This window comes from Lytechinus variegatus, chromosome 2 (assembly GCF_018143015.1).
Source record: "Lytechinus variegatus isolate NC3 chromosome 2, Lvar_3.0, whole genome shotgun sequence".
Taxonomy (NCBI): Eukaryota; Metazoa; Echinodermata; class Echinoidea; order Temnopleuroida; family Toxopneustidae; genus Lytechinus; species Lytechinus variegatus.
The window spans coordinates 51,962,578-51,979,462 of record NC_054741.1 but is presented as its reverse complement, the minus strand read 5'-3'; the positions used below and the strand labels follow the sequence as shown (position 1 = coordinate 51,979,462).

The 16,885-nt window shown below is 35.9% G+C and overlaps 1 protein-coding gene across 1 annotated transcript in view; it reads right to left on the bottom strand.

The window, feature by feature from the left end:
* The window catches only part of LOC121408328 (amine oxidase [flavin-containing] B-like), a 34,594-nt gene extending 18,403 nt beyond the window's left edge, over nucleotides 1–16,191 (bottom strand). Inside the window, exons 1-4 of the mRNA XM_041599755.1 lie at nucleotides 16,021–16,191; nucleotides 8,234–8,328; nucleotides 7,004–7,141; nucleotides 4,849–4,953 (exon numbers count right to left, since the gene is read on the bottom strand). Coding sequence (XP_041455689.1) covers nucleotides 4,849–4,953; nucleotides 7,004–7,141; nucleotides 8,234–8,328; nucleotides 16,021–16,069 — 387 coding nt within the window. The 5' untranslated portion in view covers nucleotides 16,070–16,191. The remainder of the gene's footprint in view (nucleotides 1–4,848; nucleotides 4,954–7,003; nucleotides 7,142–8,233; nucleotides 8,329–16,020) is intronic.
* Nucleotides 16,192–16,885: the final 694 nt, after the last annotated feature.

Here is a 16,885-nt window from a genome sequence, read left to right as displayed (position 1 = left end):
TCATCTTTATTCAAAACGTGCTAAAATTGTCTAGTTTCAGATCAGATCGCGCTTTGCGCTCGCATAATTAATGTAGGAAGAACAAAAAATTACCCATCCTTTTTCATGATTTACAAAACATGATTTGTCCCATTTTTAGGTCTGAAATCTCAAAAAAAAAAAATCTGCTCGCGCTTCGCGTTCGCATCAATTGTTTGGTTTTATACCTATACTTTTAATGATTACAAAAAGTGCTAAAAATGTCCTTTTTTAGGTCAGAATTTCACCAGAAATTCAGCTCGCGCTTCGTGCTCACATTAGTTAATAGTAGAAATATATATCGTTTTAATGGCTAATTGCAAAACCTTCTTAACAGGTCCCTTTTCGATCAAGCCAGAATCCATATTAAAAGTTTCTGCTCGCGCTTAGTGCTCGCAGTAATTATCTATACAGTGCGTATAAAAAACGGGACAGATTTGAAGTCTATAAAATTTTTGTTTCAAATTATGATTTCAATATTTTGGTGTCAATACGTGCTCTGTAGTCTTATCCTTCTAATGCCATTAAAATAATTTAGTTTCGTTCATGCTTGAGCGAACACGGAATGTTTTTGTCTGGGGTAAAAAAGGAGGCTTGCGCCAAAATGGCATAAAATGATAAATATGGTGGTCGGACTTTTTGCTAATCAGCAGACTTCCTCTTAACCTTTTCATTATCTTTGCCATAATTTTCGAATTATGCGGTCAAAATTCATTTTCAAATCTACTTATTTGCTTGAACAGTTCTGTTGTTGTTCCTTTTTTAATCTGTTCTCTTTTAGCTTTGAATATTCCTTCTTTAGGCAAGAACATTTTTTTTTAAACCAAAGTATGGGAGAGCGTGTTTTTTTTCCTTTCATTATGTGCTACAAAGGTTATGGTGTCTTTGAACAGTGGCATACTGAGGGTGGGGGCTCGAGGTACTCCCTCCAAAAAAAAAAAAATTACCAAGGAAAATAAGGGAAAGAAAAATAACAGAAAACATAGAAAGTGATGTATGATATCATTTTCTGAATATTATGTCAAAATCACAAGATTGGATATTTTGATAAAAACGTGGAAATTTTTGCTTGCTCGCTTCGCAACTTTTTAATACATTTTACCCGATCTGCCATATCTTGCTCCTTTAAAATTGACTCAATACACCATTGCCGTTGGAAGACATGAATCCTTTCCTGTTTGTCCTATCAAGCACATAATTAAACTTGGTGAAGGATTCAATAACCCCTGGAAAATAGGATTCATGTCTTTTATAGGTACCATAGCACATTTTTTTCACCAAATAATTACTAAAGGTACCATAACATATTTTGTTTCACATATCAAAGGGACTCGAATAATTACAAATTTTCCCATTTATTATTCAAGGCAAATCTTCTTACTTGGGTTGACAATCAGTCTCTTCTTTCCTTTCTTATGAAGGAAAATTAAAGGGTAAAAGAAGTTTAAATGAAAAACAATACAGTTCAGGTACATAAATAAATTTGTAAATGAAATTTGACAGCATAATTCGAAAATTATGGCAAAGATAATGAAAAGATTAAGAGGAAGTCTGCTGATTAGCCAAAAGCCTAATCATCAAATTTCTCATTTCTGCCATTTTGGCGCAAGCCTCTTTTTGAACCCCCGACGAAAACGTCCCGTGTTCGCTCAAGCATGAACAAAAAATTTTTTTTTAAGGTATTTCAAAGATAAGATCTTAGAGCATCTATTAACATAAAAATATAGATATAATAATTTGAAACAAATTTTTCATAGACTTTTCAAAACTGTCCCGTTTTTTTTTTATACGCACTGCATAGTTACATATGCATCTTGTTCAGCTTCACAAACATTGCCCAGATTCGTCAATTTTCAGGTGAAAATATATATTATTGTTATTTATTATTTCTTATTATTTGTACTGCGCTTTTCCCATTAGGCCATAACCGCTTAAAATGAATTAATTAAATGTAATATTTTAACAACTACAAAGTACGAAAGAGATTTTGAGTATTTCGCGCTCGCACTATTTAAATAGGGCTTATAAGATAATTACACTTTTTTTGTTGTTTTATAAGAATAAAGCGTAGAAATGACTAATACGACATCAGCGTTTTGCGACCCACCCCATCCCCACCGCCCTTACTTTTTCACGACCAAGAAAAAACGAGAAAAGCAAAGGGATGAGGGCGAAATATAGGCCTATCATTTTTGAAAAATGTTATGTAAAAATCTATCAAAAACTTTGATTTTTGTGATTAAAATGTTGAAATTTTTGCTCGCTCGCTTCGCTCACAACTTCTTATTAATTTTACGTGATATGCTGTATTGAGCCCCCTCAAAATGTTTGGCCCATCACTCCACAAGGATAACCCCTTCAAAAAACAAATTAAAATCAACTTTGAGCGGCCGATCTGGGTAAATATGGGTGACAAATAAATTCGGCCCCCTATTGGCAAGAGCTTGATTCGCCCCGGCCATCTACAAATCTTTACGAAACCCAGAATTCGATCATGATTTGTATGTCACCATAGCATAAGATCATTCGTTTTGCAATCTTCGCAGTGGCGTAGTATACGGGGGGCCAGAGAGGTACGTGCCCCTCCCTGAGACTTGGTTTGCCCCCCTGAAAAAATTGACGGAGCAAAAAAAGAGGGAGATAAAAAAAAAGAAGGGGAAAGATAGAAGAAAAAAGAGGAAAATGAAAGGAAAAAGAGGATTGAATAATATAAGGTGAAGGGATGACTTTCTTTTTATGTCACTTTATAAAATTTTCGTTCACGCGTCCCGCTCGCATGAGATTCATATCTTGCTCAATATAAGCTGATATGGAGCTTAAAATATCAAGTTTTGAAGTCAATATAGAAAACATATTTCATCTCGGATATCGAGCTTTTATTGTTTTTAAATTTACAAATTTATTTTTCAAGTGCTCTGTAAAATGTCCGTTTTATGGTCTAACTATGAATATTTTCAGCTCACGCTGCTCGGTCGCATTATTTGATTTGGATAGGCCTACATCTTTATAAATTCTTACAAACCGTCCTTATGTGTATACTACCATGATTGTCAATTTGTATAGAAAAAACACTGTATTTGATTATGTCATAATGTTTACAATTTCGTAATTTTAGTACTTAATTTCCTTCTTTAATGTTTAATTGCTTTCACCCAAGAATAATACACACAAAAACACCTTGTAATTTTACCATTTAGCGCCTAAATGGTAAAATTACAAGGTGTTTTTGTGTGTTATATTATCTTTGCATAAATTTTTTTGAGCTTACTGTATTAAGTCATAAAGCCACATGTGCTGCACTCAACCCAGGTGAGGTAAATGGGTACCTGGCAGGAATTTATTCCTTGAAACGCAGCGCGCGTAACAGCTGCACTGTTAAAGCCAGGGTAATTGCTGCATATACTGTAGAGCGCTTAGAGACTTCTGACAAAGTAAGTGTTAAGTGCTATATAAGCAAGTATAATTATTATTAATCTGGAATGTGCACCAATTGTTTCATAATTCTTAGCTACTTGTTAGTTGAATTGTTTTAAAATAACAGGTTTATAGGTCCTACTTGACAGTGTTAGTGTTGATAGTTGCGTTATCGATATTTCTACCTATGAAGGTGTCTTTTTTACGTTTTATCTATTTGCCTGATTTCTTTCCTGAAATTAAACCCAAAATAAATATTTTTAAAAATCAGATCAGTTGGAATCAGAGATATTCAGCATTTATGATTATTATGACTAATCGTGTTGAATCTTTCTATGAAAACTTAGTATGAGGGCCAATTTACACATTTTCTGATGTATATATGCATAGCCAAACGGGAGGTTTCAGGTAGAAGCCCCCCCATTTTTCATGATGCAGAAGGCGCCGCTAAACAAAAAAAAGGAAAAAAGAAGAAAGTGAGAGAACAGGAGAAAGACCAATATAAAAGAGAAAGAAAAAAGTTATTAACGAAAGATAAAATATGAAATATTTCGAAAACCTGTGACACCGACCAAAACTTACAATAGGTCCCGCTTAATTCTAACCTTGATGCTGGAGAGAAGGGGGGGGGGTTTCTGGGGGTTATTGTCCGGGGGTAATTGTTTGGGGGAGGGTAATTGTCAGGGGAGGTAGTTGTCCGGGGGGTAATTGTCCGGGGGTAGTTGTCCGGGGGTAATTGTCCGGGGGTAATTGTCCTCGGGGCGTAATTGTCCGGGGGTAGTTGTCCGGGGGTAATTGTCCGGGGAGTAGTTGTCCTGATCCCATGTCGACATATCGACTTAAAAAGTTGATAAGTCGACTACATCATGGTAAGGACAAATACAGTGTGTAAAAAAAAAATGACTTCCAAAAATGGAGTCCAAATACTATTTCTCTCTACCCTACAGACACTATTTTGATATGAATATTATATTGTTAAATGGTAAAAGAAAAAGAGTATGGTAAAAATATGGTGGTGCAAGTTACAGATATGGCCCAATGCAGAAGATCTAACACTGTTGCATGACTTTGCAGGGGTCAAACTATAAGATATGGACTAGATGCAAGGAGAAAAATGCAAACGTTTTATTTTGCGATTTCATATTTTCATAATCAGTTCCTTTTTGTGGGTGTGTGCGTGCCCTTTTTTCTTTTCCAGTCAAGTATTATTTTTGTCACATGGTTATACTTTTTATATGCCATGTTATAAATCATCAACAATCAAAATATCATCACAGTCTTTAGTATCGCGTTTTATTTTATATGACATTTGTTTATGTCTGATATGTTGCAACAAGTTCATTTTTAATAGAAATGTGTAATTAAACGTTGAAGTTTTGAACGTTGAAAACCTTGCTGATCCTCAAATACAAGTACCTGTTCTCCAAGTTTGTCGACAAGTTTCCAGAAATGAATAATATCCATCATTACGAAAGGGTTATTGGAGGTGGGCATCGCAGTGTAGTATTTCCTTCGTCCTCCCTATAATATAACATGTATAAGGGGAGGAGAGATACACTGTTAGAAAAAATAAAAGAAGTTCCTGCAGCAGAGTCTCGAGAACACCTGTAATCTTACCGAATTGCGTAATCTTACAGGAAATTGGTATTTGATGTATGGAATCTTACAAATTTCCTTGAATAAAACACCCTTTTCCCCTTTTTAAACAGACCTGTTCTGTTAAATTGCAGAAAAATTCTTGTTTTATGAATTTACAGAATGATTATTACGCAATTCGGTAAGATTACAGGTGTTCTCGAGACTCTGCTGCAGGAACTTCTTTGATTTTTTCTAACAGTGTAGAGAGAGAGAAAAAGAGAGAATGGAATTATATTCAAGAAAACGGAGAGAATGCAAATAATTGACAGTATAAAAAATAATAATATAATTATGTAAAAAGCAGAAAAAAACATTTTCGATCACCATTTCTGCCGAATATGACTTAAATTTGACACTTTATATACTTCCTGTTAAAAAAACACCGAAGCCAAGAGGATTATTTACATCGCAGAATTGGTTTGCCTGTAACATCCTATATTTTTATACAAGTGATAATACAAGTGAGCGCAGTGAGCGAGAATTTTGGGGTGGGGTAGAAGTATATTCTCCATGTTTTTGAACCGCCAATATGGGACTGCGGCCGCTTCACCCCATGGATCTGTTTGGGTACGGAATAAAAAGATTTATGGAGGAATGGGTGGATATAATTCATAGATTAACAGATAAGATATGGGAGAAATGTGGGAGACAACAACTATCCACATTATGGTGTGTTCTTTGTTCGTTCATGTTCACTGCAAAACAAAAAACTTGTGAAAATAATCACAATAATTACGTTATTTACGTCTGTTATATAATTTCTTTTGAGGCATTTTCACCTAAAATTTTGGCATACCGCATAACAGTGATTATTTTCACGGTTTGTCTATTAAAATCTACTTTGATTTTTTACACTGTTCCAAGATTGAAAACCTACGACATATGCCCTTAACCGAGACTGTCGAACCACTTGTATGCCAAATTTATAGCTTTAATACTATAAATCGCATGAATAATCTTGAAAATATATTGATAACCAAAGATAAGTGACCAAAGTACAGGGTAATATTTCCTTTAGTCTGACACCAAATGCCACGTATATAGGAATTTTATTGATGTCACGCAGTAGAAGAATATCCGTTTCTTTTTCATTGTTTAAACACTTTTCCCAGGGATGTTGATACGAAGATCAAACAAAATATAACAATAAAAAATATTGTTTAACATTTAACAGCTCCATTATGATTTGAATGCATGGTATAAAACGTATAAAGCGTGGGTTCTAAACTTCAGCAAGACCATCAGATGGGGGCGTTGTGGCACAGAACGCCATGTGAATTACGAAGGGTGGGGTGGTTCGAAATAGATTTATAAGAATCTTATGTTATAGGGGTCGTGGTGTAGTGGTTAAAGACAATCGTCTTTCAATCTACGCCACGTGGATTCGATTCCAAGCCATTGCGTGTTTTCCGTCGGCAAGAAAATTTAACCACATTGTGTTGCACTCAACACAGGGGAGGTAAATGCATGGGTACCGGCAGGAAGTAATCCTCAAAAAGCTGTGAGCACCGAAATCGGTAGACGAGCTTTTAACCGGGTTAATATACACTGTAGGAGCGCCTTGAAGACCTTATAAGGAGGATACGTACACTATATAAATCCTATATTATTTATTCGTATTTTTGCTTGACAGTGCTTGACGTTAAAACACTTTCATTTAAGGTTTGTATGAAGTTGTAATCATTATGAACAGTTCCAATGTCTATCATTCTTTTCCTTTCATTTACATGTATTCATTCACTGTATGACAAGTGATCCCTAACCCATTAAATATGCCGATGACCATGCATTTCATGGAAGAAATGATATCACTGAATATAGTTATAAGCTACTGGAAACCCTTGCTTATGATTGGCTGAGAGCAGAAATCACTAACTGCTTGTTTCATGTAATACTCCCCACAAGTCTCACGCTTGGTATATGTTATACCTACATTAAGAGAGAGAAGAGCCGCGTCTTCGTCAAAGACTCTGTAATTCTGGATGCCAAGTTCTTCAGCGAGCCGGATAACTCGGTTCTGGGTCGGACCGACGTACGATCCGCCTACATCTACATATTTCACTTTATCGTTCTGATAAAAAAAGATAAATACATGTATCGTGAGAATTAAAACTACCTACAGGTTCACATGGGCATTGTTGTAATGAGAGCACTGACGATTGAGCTGTATGAACTAGTATTAAGCATTTAAGAAAACAATCAATGATTGCTGTTTTGAGATATTGTGAAAACGATCCAAATCAATGATTCATCTGACATTAGTCATTTCTGGTCTTAAGCAAAACAACTTTACTTGTTATGGATTTGAGATGACGATGGTTTTATAAGATAGCATCAATTCACATGAATTTGTTATTGAAAACAATACACGGAATACGTATCGGACAAAGTATCATTCCCCACACTGTAACGCCAGAGCAGGGTGTCTGAACATCCTCGGTTACGTACCCCTCGGGCATTAAAGGATTGTTCTGAAGGGGACAAAGGTTGGCAATTCTTACCCTTGCAGAGTGTCTCTAAATGTTTTCATGAACTGCCCAGAAACATATGACCACGGTCATTTACTGATCTTAATTCTTACTGAATTTCACAACATAATTTTAACTATGTGTTTATGTACCAAAAATTACCCACAGAGTCACCATGAGACCCCATTCAACAGAGAGCAAGACCACTGTAAAACCCAAGAAAGACCATGAAACTTTGTTAATCCTCAAGTTCAGTAGTCTTTCAATGAACCTTCAATGAACATTGAGGTCTTAAACGATCCCAAAACCGATCTTTCGATGATCTTCGTGCTCTCCATATGCTCCAAAGACATTTTGAAACAATTATCAATGATTATAGTTTTCCAGTAGTCTCTCAATGATCTTTCAAAAAAACTTGTTTATTCTTGCCATGATCTTTCAACAATATCTCATTTCATATCTCATGTAGATTTCAGTCTTTCAGACTTCTTTCTGACTTCTTTCAGGCTTACTCAAGGCAATTTCACAGAGAGACCACAAATTTCAGTAATCTTCAAGGACTTTGCCAATTTTCGATCTTTCAGTGGTCTTCCAAAGGTCTCCGTTCTGTGGAATGTTGCCCGTGGCACCAAATTGCCCAAATTGTCATCTTTAAGAATTGTGTCATATAAAACCAAAGTGAACATCCAACTTACCCTGACAGTGTGTGTTCTCCCACCGACTCTATCCCGTGCTTCCAGCACAAGTACATCAACATTCCTATCATGGAGCCATTTGGCAGCGGACATACCTTCGAGATAAAAAAAAAACACTGTAAAAAAAAAAACACTTTACCATATTCTAACGGGAAATCGTAAAAACTATCTTGTTACACATTAGTTATGGTGGGTCAAATTTTGCGGTGAAATTACCATAAAATTACAATAAATCCGTTTGTTTTACGCCGAAAAAATAATACCGTTAAACTTACGATGGAAATTCATGGAGCAAACTGTCAGGAATTCATCGAAAAAATAAAGTAAATTTCTGGCTGCATGACTCTACATCGAAAATTTCAAATTTTAGTTGTTATTGTTGTTGTTGTTTTTCACGGCGCTCTCATTAAAAAAAATTAAGTTTACTAGTAGGACCGTTTCATTTATTTGATTTTTGGCGGTATCTCTTTGAGATAGTTGAAATGTATACGTTATTTCAGAATTGTAATCTAAAGTTTCAATCAAGAGCAGGTTTGCTTCTTGCAATGGAATTGACAACATTCGTATTAAGGTCAGTTGTGTCTCATATCAAAGGCAACATCTGTGATGTTAATTGAACATGAAATCGTAACCGAACCTGTGTGATGTCTTTCATCCAAGCACAACTATAAACATCGAAACCGTACACCCGGTTCACTGCGATTCAAACAACAACCAGAAAACCCTGGTATATATAAAAGATTCCTCCAACATTCATGTTCAAGACCTAGCCTGTCTCTGTACTTTGATTAGGTCATGACTTTTGTACTCCTTGGTTCACGTTAAACTCCCTAAAGGAGAGATTATGTTACCATACATATCGCATTGCATTTTTTTTGCATGCTGTCGCGGTGTCGATCTATGTTTTTTATTTTGTCTGTTACATGTTGATGATAATACGTTTAATAGATAACCACGCGTTCAAAGTAAGTGTACAATTCAAAGGTAATACAGTCCGTTAATTCATGTTTTTTAATCCAGAATATCTTATTATCTCTTTATTAGCACAAAAGCATACATGCATAGTATCTTCTTTTAAGATGCGATCCCCAGGAACGGGTAAGCTTAATTCAAGCACAAGTAATTTTATCTACCACGCGACATCGGTCATGAAACTATGATATACGACCAAGGGGAAGCTCGGGATGACGCAGTATGAAATAAAGATGGCATAAATTCAAGTAGCGGGGGGCGACCCCCAGGTCCGATCATCTTTCTTTCTTTTCACCCTCGCTTATCCCCAAAATAATCAAGTTGGAATTGATAGCGTTGAACGATGATTGAAAAAAACAACAAACAGTTTATAACACATTCTAAAATCATATAGGATGTCATACCATTTAAGAATGTTAAGTAAATCTAAGATCATTAATTTCTAAAAATTAGAAATTGTATGTCAGCTAAAATATGGTATATCACCAAACATTAATTGTGCGAAAGATTTCGTCTGAAATATGTGATATCAATTTGTAGCATTTGCCAGAAAACTGTCTAAACCTAAAAAGTGGAGTTTTTGTCCAAAAAAAAAATATTTTCGTATGAATTTCTTTAAAGTATCAATGAACATCTTCTGACAGTGGCGTAATGGGCCAAACATTTTGAAGGGGGCATATCTAGTGGATGGAGCGAAAGTATGAAAATTATTCGAGCGAGAAAAGCGAGGGAGCAGAAATTGATCTCTTTAAAACAAAAATATATTTTCAAAAGATTGAAAGAATACTCAGAAAACGATATGATATTCCCTTTCTCCCTTCTTCTCCTTTGTTTTTCTTGGTCGTGAAACTTTTTTTTTTTTTGGGGGGGGGGGGCAATGGCCTCAAACCCCGCATCATCACCCAGAGAGTGATCTTAATATTTAGAAAGTTCAAATTAGAATTGATCAACAAAGAGTGACATAACGGGCAAAACTAAAAATATAGTTGTAAGATTACAATGCAAAAACTCCGGTGTTGACTCAACACTAGCCCGGAATATGTCCACACCAGATAATTGTTAAACAACACCAGTTGATATTTTTTTTTTTGGGGGGGGGTTCTAAGTACACCAGATATGTGTTTATACAACACCAAATAGTAAAAAATGATACTTTAAGTTAAATATCACTACGTCAGGAGTTCTCTTTCAGTAACCCGCCTCTATGTGTCAGGTTTTGCCTTGATACGTTAAAAAAATATATATTTTCGCTTTATTTTTCAATTTCTTTATTCATTCAATTATTTATTTGATTTTTTTCTAATTTTCTGTATTTCTTTTCTTCGATTTATAGATCTTTCCAAGTTTTGCCTGTTTATTTACGAATTTATTAGATTTTTTTTTTTGGGGGGGGTGTCTGGGATGGGGTTGGTTTTGCCTATGTAAAGAATATACCCGGCAGTTGAGTACATCCCATCCCCCTGCCAGCCAAATGTATTCATGAATAGCCTACTTAGGTTTGAACTGGGGGCCAGTTTCATAAAACTCGTTATTATAACACTTTTTCGATAACAGTTTAAAGCTGCTGAAATCATTCAATTTGATTGGCTGATAGTAAACTTGTTACAGGAATTTGTCAATTTGTTTCAATAACAAATCTTTATGGAATAGGGCCCAGATCATAAATGATCGGATGAATGAAACTCCTTCGATGTCACGAAACGTAAACATCACATAAATCAAAACGATATACCAAAATGAAGAAAATTTACAAGTTGTTTGTAATTTTAGCTGTGCTTATATCTTATACTGTTAAATGACTTCCTCCTTCACGTGATATATTGATTTGCACGTATGTATACTGGGATTGATTCCTCGTATGCCTGATAATATAAAATCAATTCCATGCTGGGAAAATCGAAATTCTCTTCAACTTTTCTTGAAAATATTGAATGGTTAAACAACTTGGCACACAAATGACATAAAAAGACATTCTCCTTTAATTCCCAGATTCAATCAATTATACAAAGAGAAAACTAGAAGCAATAAGGTTTCAGAAGTTATAAGAAATAAGCGCGAGGAATGTAGGACCTAGAATTTATTTGATTCATTAACCATCTACATGTATTTTGTAGGGTTTCCAGTAATGATTGGTAGCGGAAAACACACTCTCAAGAGATGTTGAGATGATTTAGAATCTATCGGTTTAGTCTCACTCATAAAAATTGGCAAATGAGAATAAACTACATATTTTGATATTTCTCGCTTACTTCATCGGAGCCGGGCACAACCCTCTTCCTCCCACCCTTCTCCTTAGTCACATCACTCAGGGAGAGAGAAAGAGAGAGAGAGGGGGGACAGGGGAGGGGAGGGAGAGAGGATGGGAAATTTGGTTCAGTTTCGTCACCCTATACACAGAGGTCAGAGGTTTGGTATTTTTGGAAACGGTGTCGATACGCACAAAGTTGACTTCTGCCTTGTTTTTCATCGGAGTGCATTTAAAAAACAGAATACCATGTGAATTTATGGATGGAAACAATGATTGTAATACACATCGAAAGCAGATTGGTTAAAATAACCAATAATATCTCATCAAACATTGTCAAAACAAATACATCTACTAAACTGTGCATGTAGGCCTATTCTGACGGTCGTAAGCAATAATTTGATTGAATTTGATCATTTTTTAAACGTAGGTTGGAGACACTGGCTAGCTGACTGTTCGTTTTTATTTAAAGAGTCGTTTTATATACGCAAAATATGAAGTACTGCGTTTTAAATGTCCACTTTTCGCTACATTTTATATATGCCATCTAGATGAATATGATAACAACAGTCTATTGAGAAAGAAAAAAAAGTTGTATTGGCGTAAAATAAAACAAATCGTACAGTGAACGAATATGATATCAAAGCTCGATTCTTTGCAATGCCAACAATATCGGCAACACAATTATAGAAATAGTCTTTACACGTAGTTTATGGCCGTAAAGAGGAATTTTATCCCTTGGGGAGGGGGGGGGGGGGTGGGTTACGTTAACTTGTCAAATTTGGCGAAGCGACTGAGCTAAATTCCAAGGCATTTGTGAGAACGGTTAACCGAATGTGAAGATTTGTGATAGGCGTATATTTTGCTAAAGCAATGCTCCCGAAAGTTTCGGGATTGCATCCCCCTTCCGATTCGCTACGTACGCACTGGCCAAGCTGTAAGTGTTATTATACGACTGATCTTATTGATCTCTCGCCCTGGATATACATGATACATATATATGTCATTTCCACAAGCGGTATTCTAAACATTGCGACATCTTCGACGCTTCGAAAAACACATGCCATCAAAGCACCACTAACTTTTCGTCACCCTCCAATCCAAGAAATTTATAGATTTTACGTTGACCATGCTGACACCGCAGTCATGGTAGGTGGTCTTCAAACCAAGTGGAAAGAATATGTTCTCATCGAACAGTCGAAAAATAAAATATTCGGAATTCGACAGAATTTCCGAGGATGTAAATGACAGCATAACGTTTTTCGTCAATTCTCATTGCATTATTTCATAAGCGCTGCCTTCCCCGGGGAGCGTTTCATGAAAGGACTCGTCAGACGTTTTATCCGACAAGTAGGCCTACTGTTTTATCCGAGAGTTACTATGGTAACAGTGCCTCTCAGCCAATCAGAATCAAGGAAAGTTGTCAGACCTGACAACTCGACGGACGAAAATATTGATGAGACACTCCCCTGGATATCAGCTTATACAATTGCTAACCAATGATGTGCTCGGTAGTGATCAGTATTTTTTTCTGAAACAAAAAATCATCATGAATGCCATGGTACAATATAGTATATCATTTGGAAAGATGAAGTGAAGGTTTGCATGGTGCATAGAGATAATATGGAAATTACAATTTACAACTGTACCTGTATTTGACATGACCTGAATATTGGTGTCCCACACCTGAACGCTTTTTGGTCCCCATTAGAATACGCTTCCGCACTTCGCCTACGTGGTTTTCTGTGACATCATTTTTTTTTCAAAGTTGCGTTATTTAGTCAGAGGATTGACGCAGCGGTGCTTGTTATAGAAAATTGTGTCGCAGTGAATAATTATCTCCTTTTTTTACAATGGAGTTACTTAACATATTATTCTCTGCTCGGTATTTTGTATATTACGTATTTCCATGATTTTACCATTGCGAGTATGCATGTCTACTCGATGTAACTATGATTGATTAAGGCTTCTTTAAAAACAAGGTTAGGCTTAACTTAAAATTATTCCCTACAAAGTAGTCGAAACGCGGAAATTTATTTTCATCGACTGAGACTTGTGACTTTTCAATGTATTTCTATATAAAATGGTCCCCAAAACAATGAATTCACATTATACATTGATTTCGTCTTCAGTTTAGCACGGACGCACTGCATCTCGGCTATCTAACGATTGAAGAGCAAATATTTGTGTCTGGTATATTATACTTTAAAGTGTTTGTTCTTGTCATGTGAAGGTTCTGAACTCCTCTTAAACATGTTTGATGGTGCAAAAGTCAACCCAGAAAGAGAGCAAAACGGATTTGTTGAGCATATGTTTCTTGTATGTGGAGCGTTGTGGCCCAGTGGATTAGTCTCCGGACTTTGAAACAGGGGGTCGTGGGTTCGAATCCCAGCTATGGCGTAATTTCCTTCGGAAAGAAACTGATCCACAAAGTGCTGCACTCAACCCAGGTGAGGTAAATGGGTACCGGTAGGAAGTTATTCCTCAAGAAGCTGTGTGCGCTATGAACGCCTTGCTTAGCCGGGTAATATAGGAGCGCCTTGAGCACCTAACAAGGTGGATATGTACGCAATATAAATACCCTATATTATTTTCTAAAGGTCTATACAGTTTGAAAGTGACTGTACGCCAGCTCCTCGAAGCGAAGACTCATTCTCAAGCCCTTTTCAAATCTGAAAATATCCCGGAGACCCTTTCGTCTTTTTGAGCCTCAAAGGACTCTTTGCAAGACGAGAAGCTAAGAATTTCAAAAATTGTTTTCATAACACAGATGAGAATGGAACACATAATGAAAATACTTCACACGGGGAAACGCATTTCACTGTTTCTATTTTTCCCCTTCATTCGAAAGTAAAGAAGCGGTAGTATATTTGTCTTGACTGCATGTAGAAAATGCAGAGATTCAGTTTATTTTATGAATAGAAATTCAGTTAATAAGAGCCTAGTTATTGCGTAAGCATAACAAAAATAAACGAATAGACGTGATAGGTGGGGTTTCGAGGGGTGTCCCTCCCTTCTGAAAATTAATAATAGATATTAAATAAAACAAAGGAATATAAAGAAAAAGGTTCCACAACCAAGCAAGAAAAAAAGGAAAAGTAAAGCAAAAACGTTTAAATTTGATATGATTTTCTAAATTTCATGTAAAAAAATATTACAAAATTTTCATTAAATTATTGTTTTGTCCCATGGCCATGCTTTGCACCCCTCAGAATGTTTCGCTTATTTCGTCACTACATAAACACAATAATATATTCCTTTATTGAAATATATGTACACATTCACCCTCACCCACACACACCCACACGGGGTGGGTGTGACGCCCTTGGAGATTTTACGAGGGACATTGCAGAAACGAATTAATAAAGCTTTCCATTGTATATTCCAGTATTATGCTCAGGTTGGTATTAGGCCCGTTTAAAATATAAGTTTGATTTTTAAAAAGGCCAAGATTAGGCCATGATTAATCATCATGATCTTGATTTCCATAAATTGACATTTTTTTCATTAGAAAACGAATTAAACATGTGCATTTAACATAATCAGAAATCTTATGAAATCCATGAAACAAAGTCAGCAATCAATCATCTACATTCAATGTGGCAATTTGAATACCGACCCAAATGTTTACATAACACATGGCATACGGGGTGCCGTTTCCAACGTGTGACGTCACAAAAACAGATCTCTCTTATTCTTCATGTTCTTAGGTGGATATTCGTCAAACCTTTAATATTTTATTCTTTCTTATTCTTTTGATTTTCTTATTGCTGTATGAAGTCCCACATAATGTCCCAGTAAGCTTCACTTAATTCCTCGATGGCGATCTTGTATGGTTTCTAAACATGTATGTACCCAGGTTTTGGGCATATAGCAGACAGAATTAGGTAATCCTGAATATGTCACCAGCATCGACTACCTTACACGATATAGATCTTTTGTTACCGCTCTTCATCTAGGTGGAAATCTTAATCAATTGTAGAAATGATTTAGAGCCTTAACAAATCATGTTGGATGGTGACATTATGATAGTTATCACACTATTATTTATCCCCTTTATTTAGTCAGTATTAATTTTTTTGTTCTATTCTTGATTTTCAAGAGTATTCAGAAATTTTAAATTCTTTGAAAATAATCCCTATGCATTCATGTTTATTTCTGATCAGGCCTACAATTCATTACTTTTGGGTAACACTTGAAGGTGTGATTTATTGCATTTATTAAAAAATAAAAAATAAACAAGTGTCGAAAAGGGAAATTTCGAATTGAATCAAACCCTTTTTGACAGATAAAAATCTGCATGTTTTCTCATAGCGATTATGGTTCGGGATGAATATAGCTGAATAAAGAAAGATGATAATGGCTTCCGAGTGTTACAATTATTGATGGACCGTTCTTTGTAGTAAAACAAACAACAAACATCGCCTTCGAATTATCATTGAGAACGAGAAGATAAACAGCTAATGTATTTAGCAAAACACGATCGTGTCTTGTGGCATTACTTGAATTCCTCATACGAAACATAATGGCGATAATCAACGACTAATTGCAAGGACATGCACTGACTTACCGCTGATGCCTCCACCAATTACGATAACCTGTCTCTTATTCCCGGGCATAATTAATCCTCTCTAATGATTGCTCCTCAATAAAGAATAAAGGAAGAAACAGTGATGCTGTATCGCCGTACAGCGCCTGGATATCAAATGGGTGCCGTCGTCTGCTACAGTGCGTTATAACCATGATAACGGAGAGATGAAACGACGAGCAACCCCGGACAACAGAGGGAGTCCACGGTCCTGCGCCCAGGATGGGAGGGTAGTCTGCAGGCACAGACCCTCATTGGAACTTTGATCAACAAGTGTGCCTCCACGCAAAGACTAGCACATACAAAACTTGCTGTTCCAGGCATGAGTAGGCTGCACATTCAGACCCTTATTTCGAGTGAAGGGTTTGCCCAGCAGACTAATGGGAGGGCATATTTAATTCGACAGGAGCCTGCAACTGTGGGTAGGGGTAATTTAACAGAAACACCCAGCGGTATACAAAATCAGATACACCCATATAAAGCATTGAAAAATATTATATTAGACGTATTCTGTTTCAGGAGTTGTTGCATTTTTTGAAAGGATGTTTTATTGTATTCTCTCAAATAAAAATACACAATCACAGTCCATAAGCAATTTGTACAAACTAAACATGATTATAAATTGTACAATAAATCCATAACACATATTATTATAAAAATTATACATCAAACTTCAAAGATACTAGAAATTAATACTAATGCGTTTCAGCAATTACAAAATGAAATATTAACAAGATATATGACATGATAAGAGAGAGAGAAAAAAATAAAAGTGTTGTTCTAGATTTCGAATCACTATAAGCATTGCTTATGGATATTGATTATATAAGTCCCCAAAAGTCGAGCA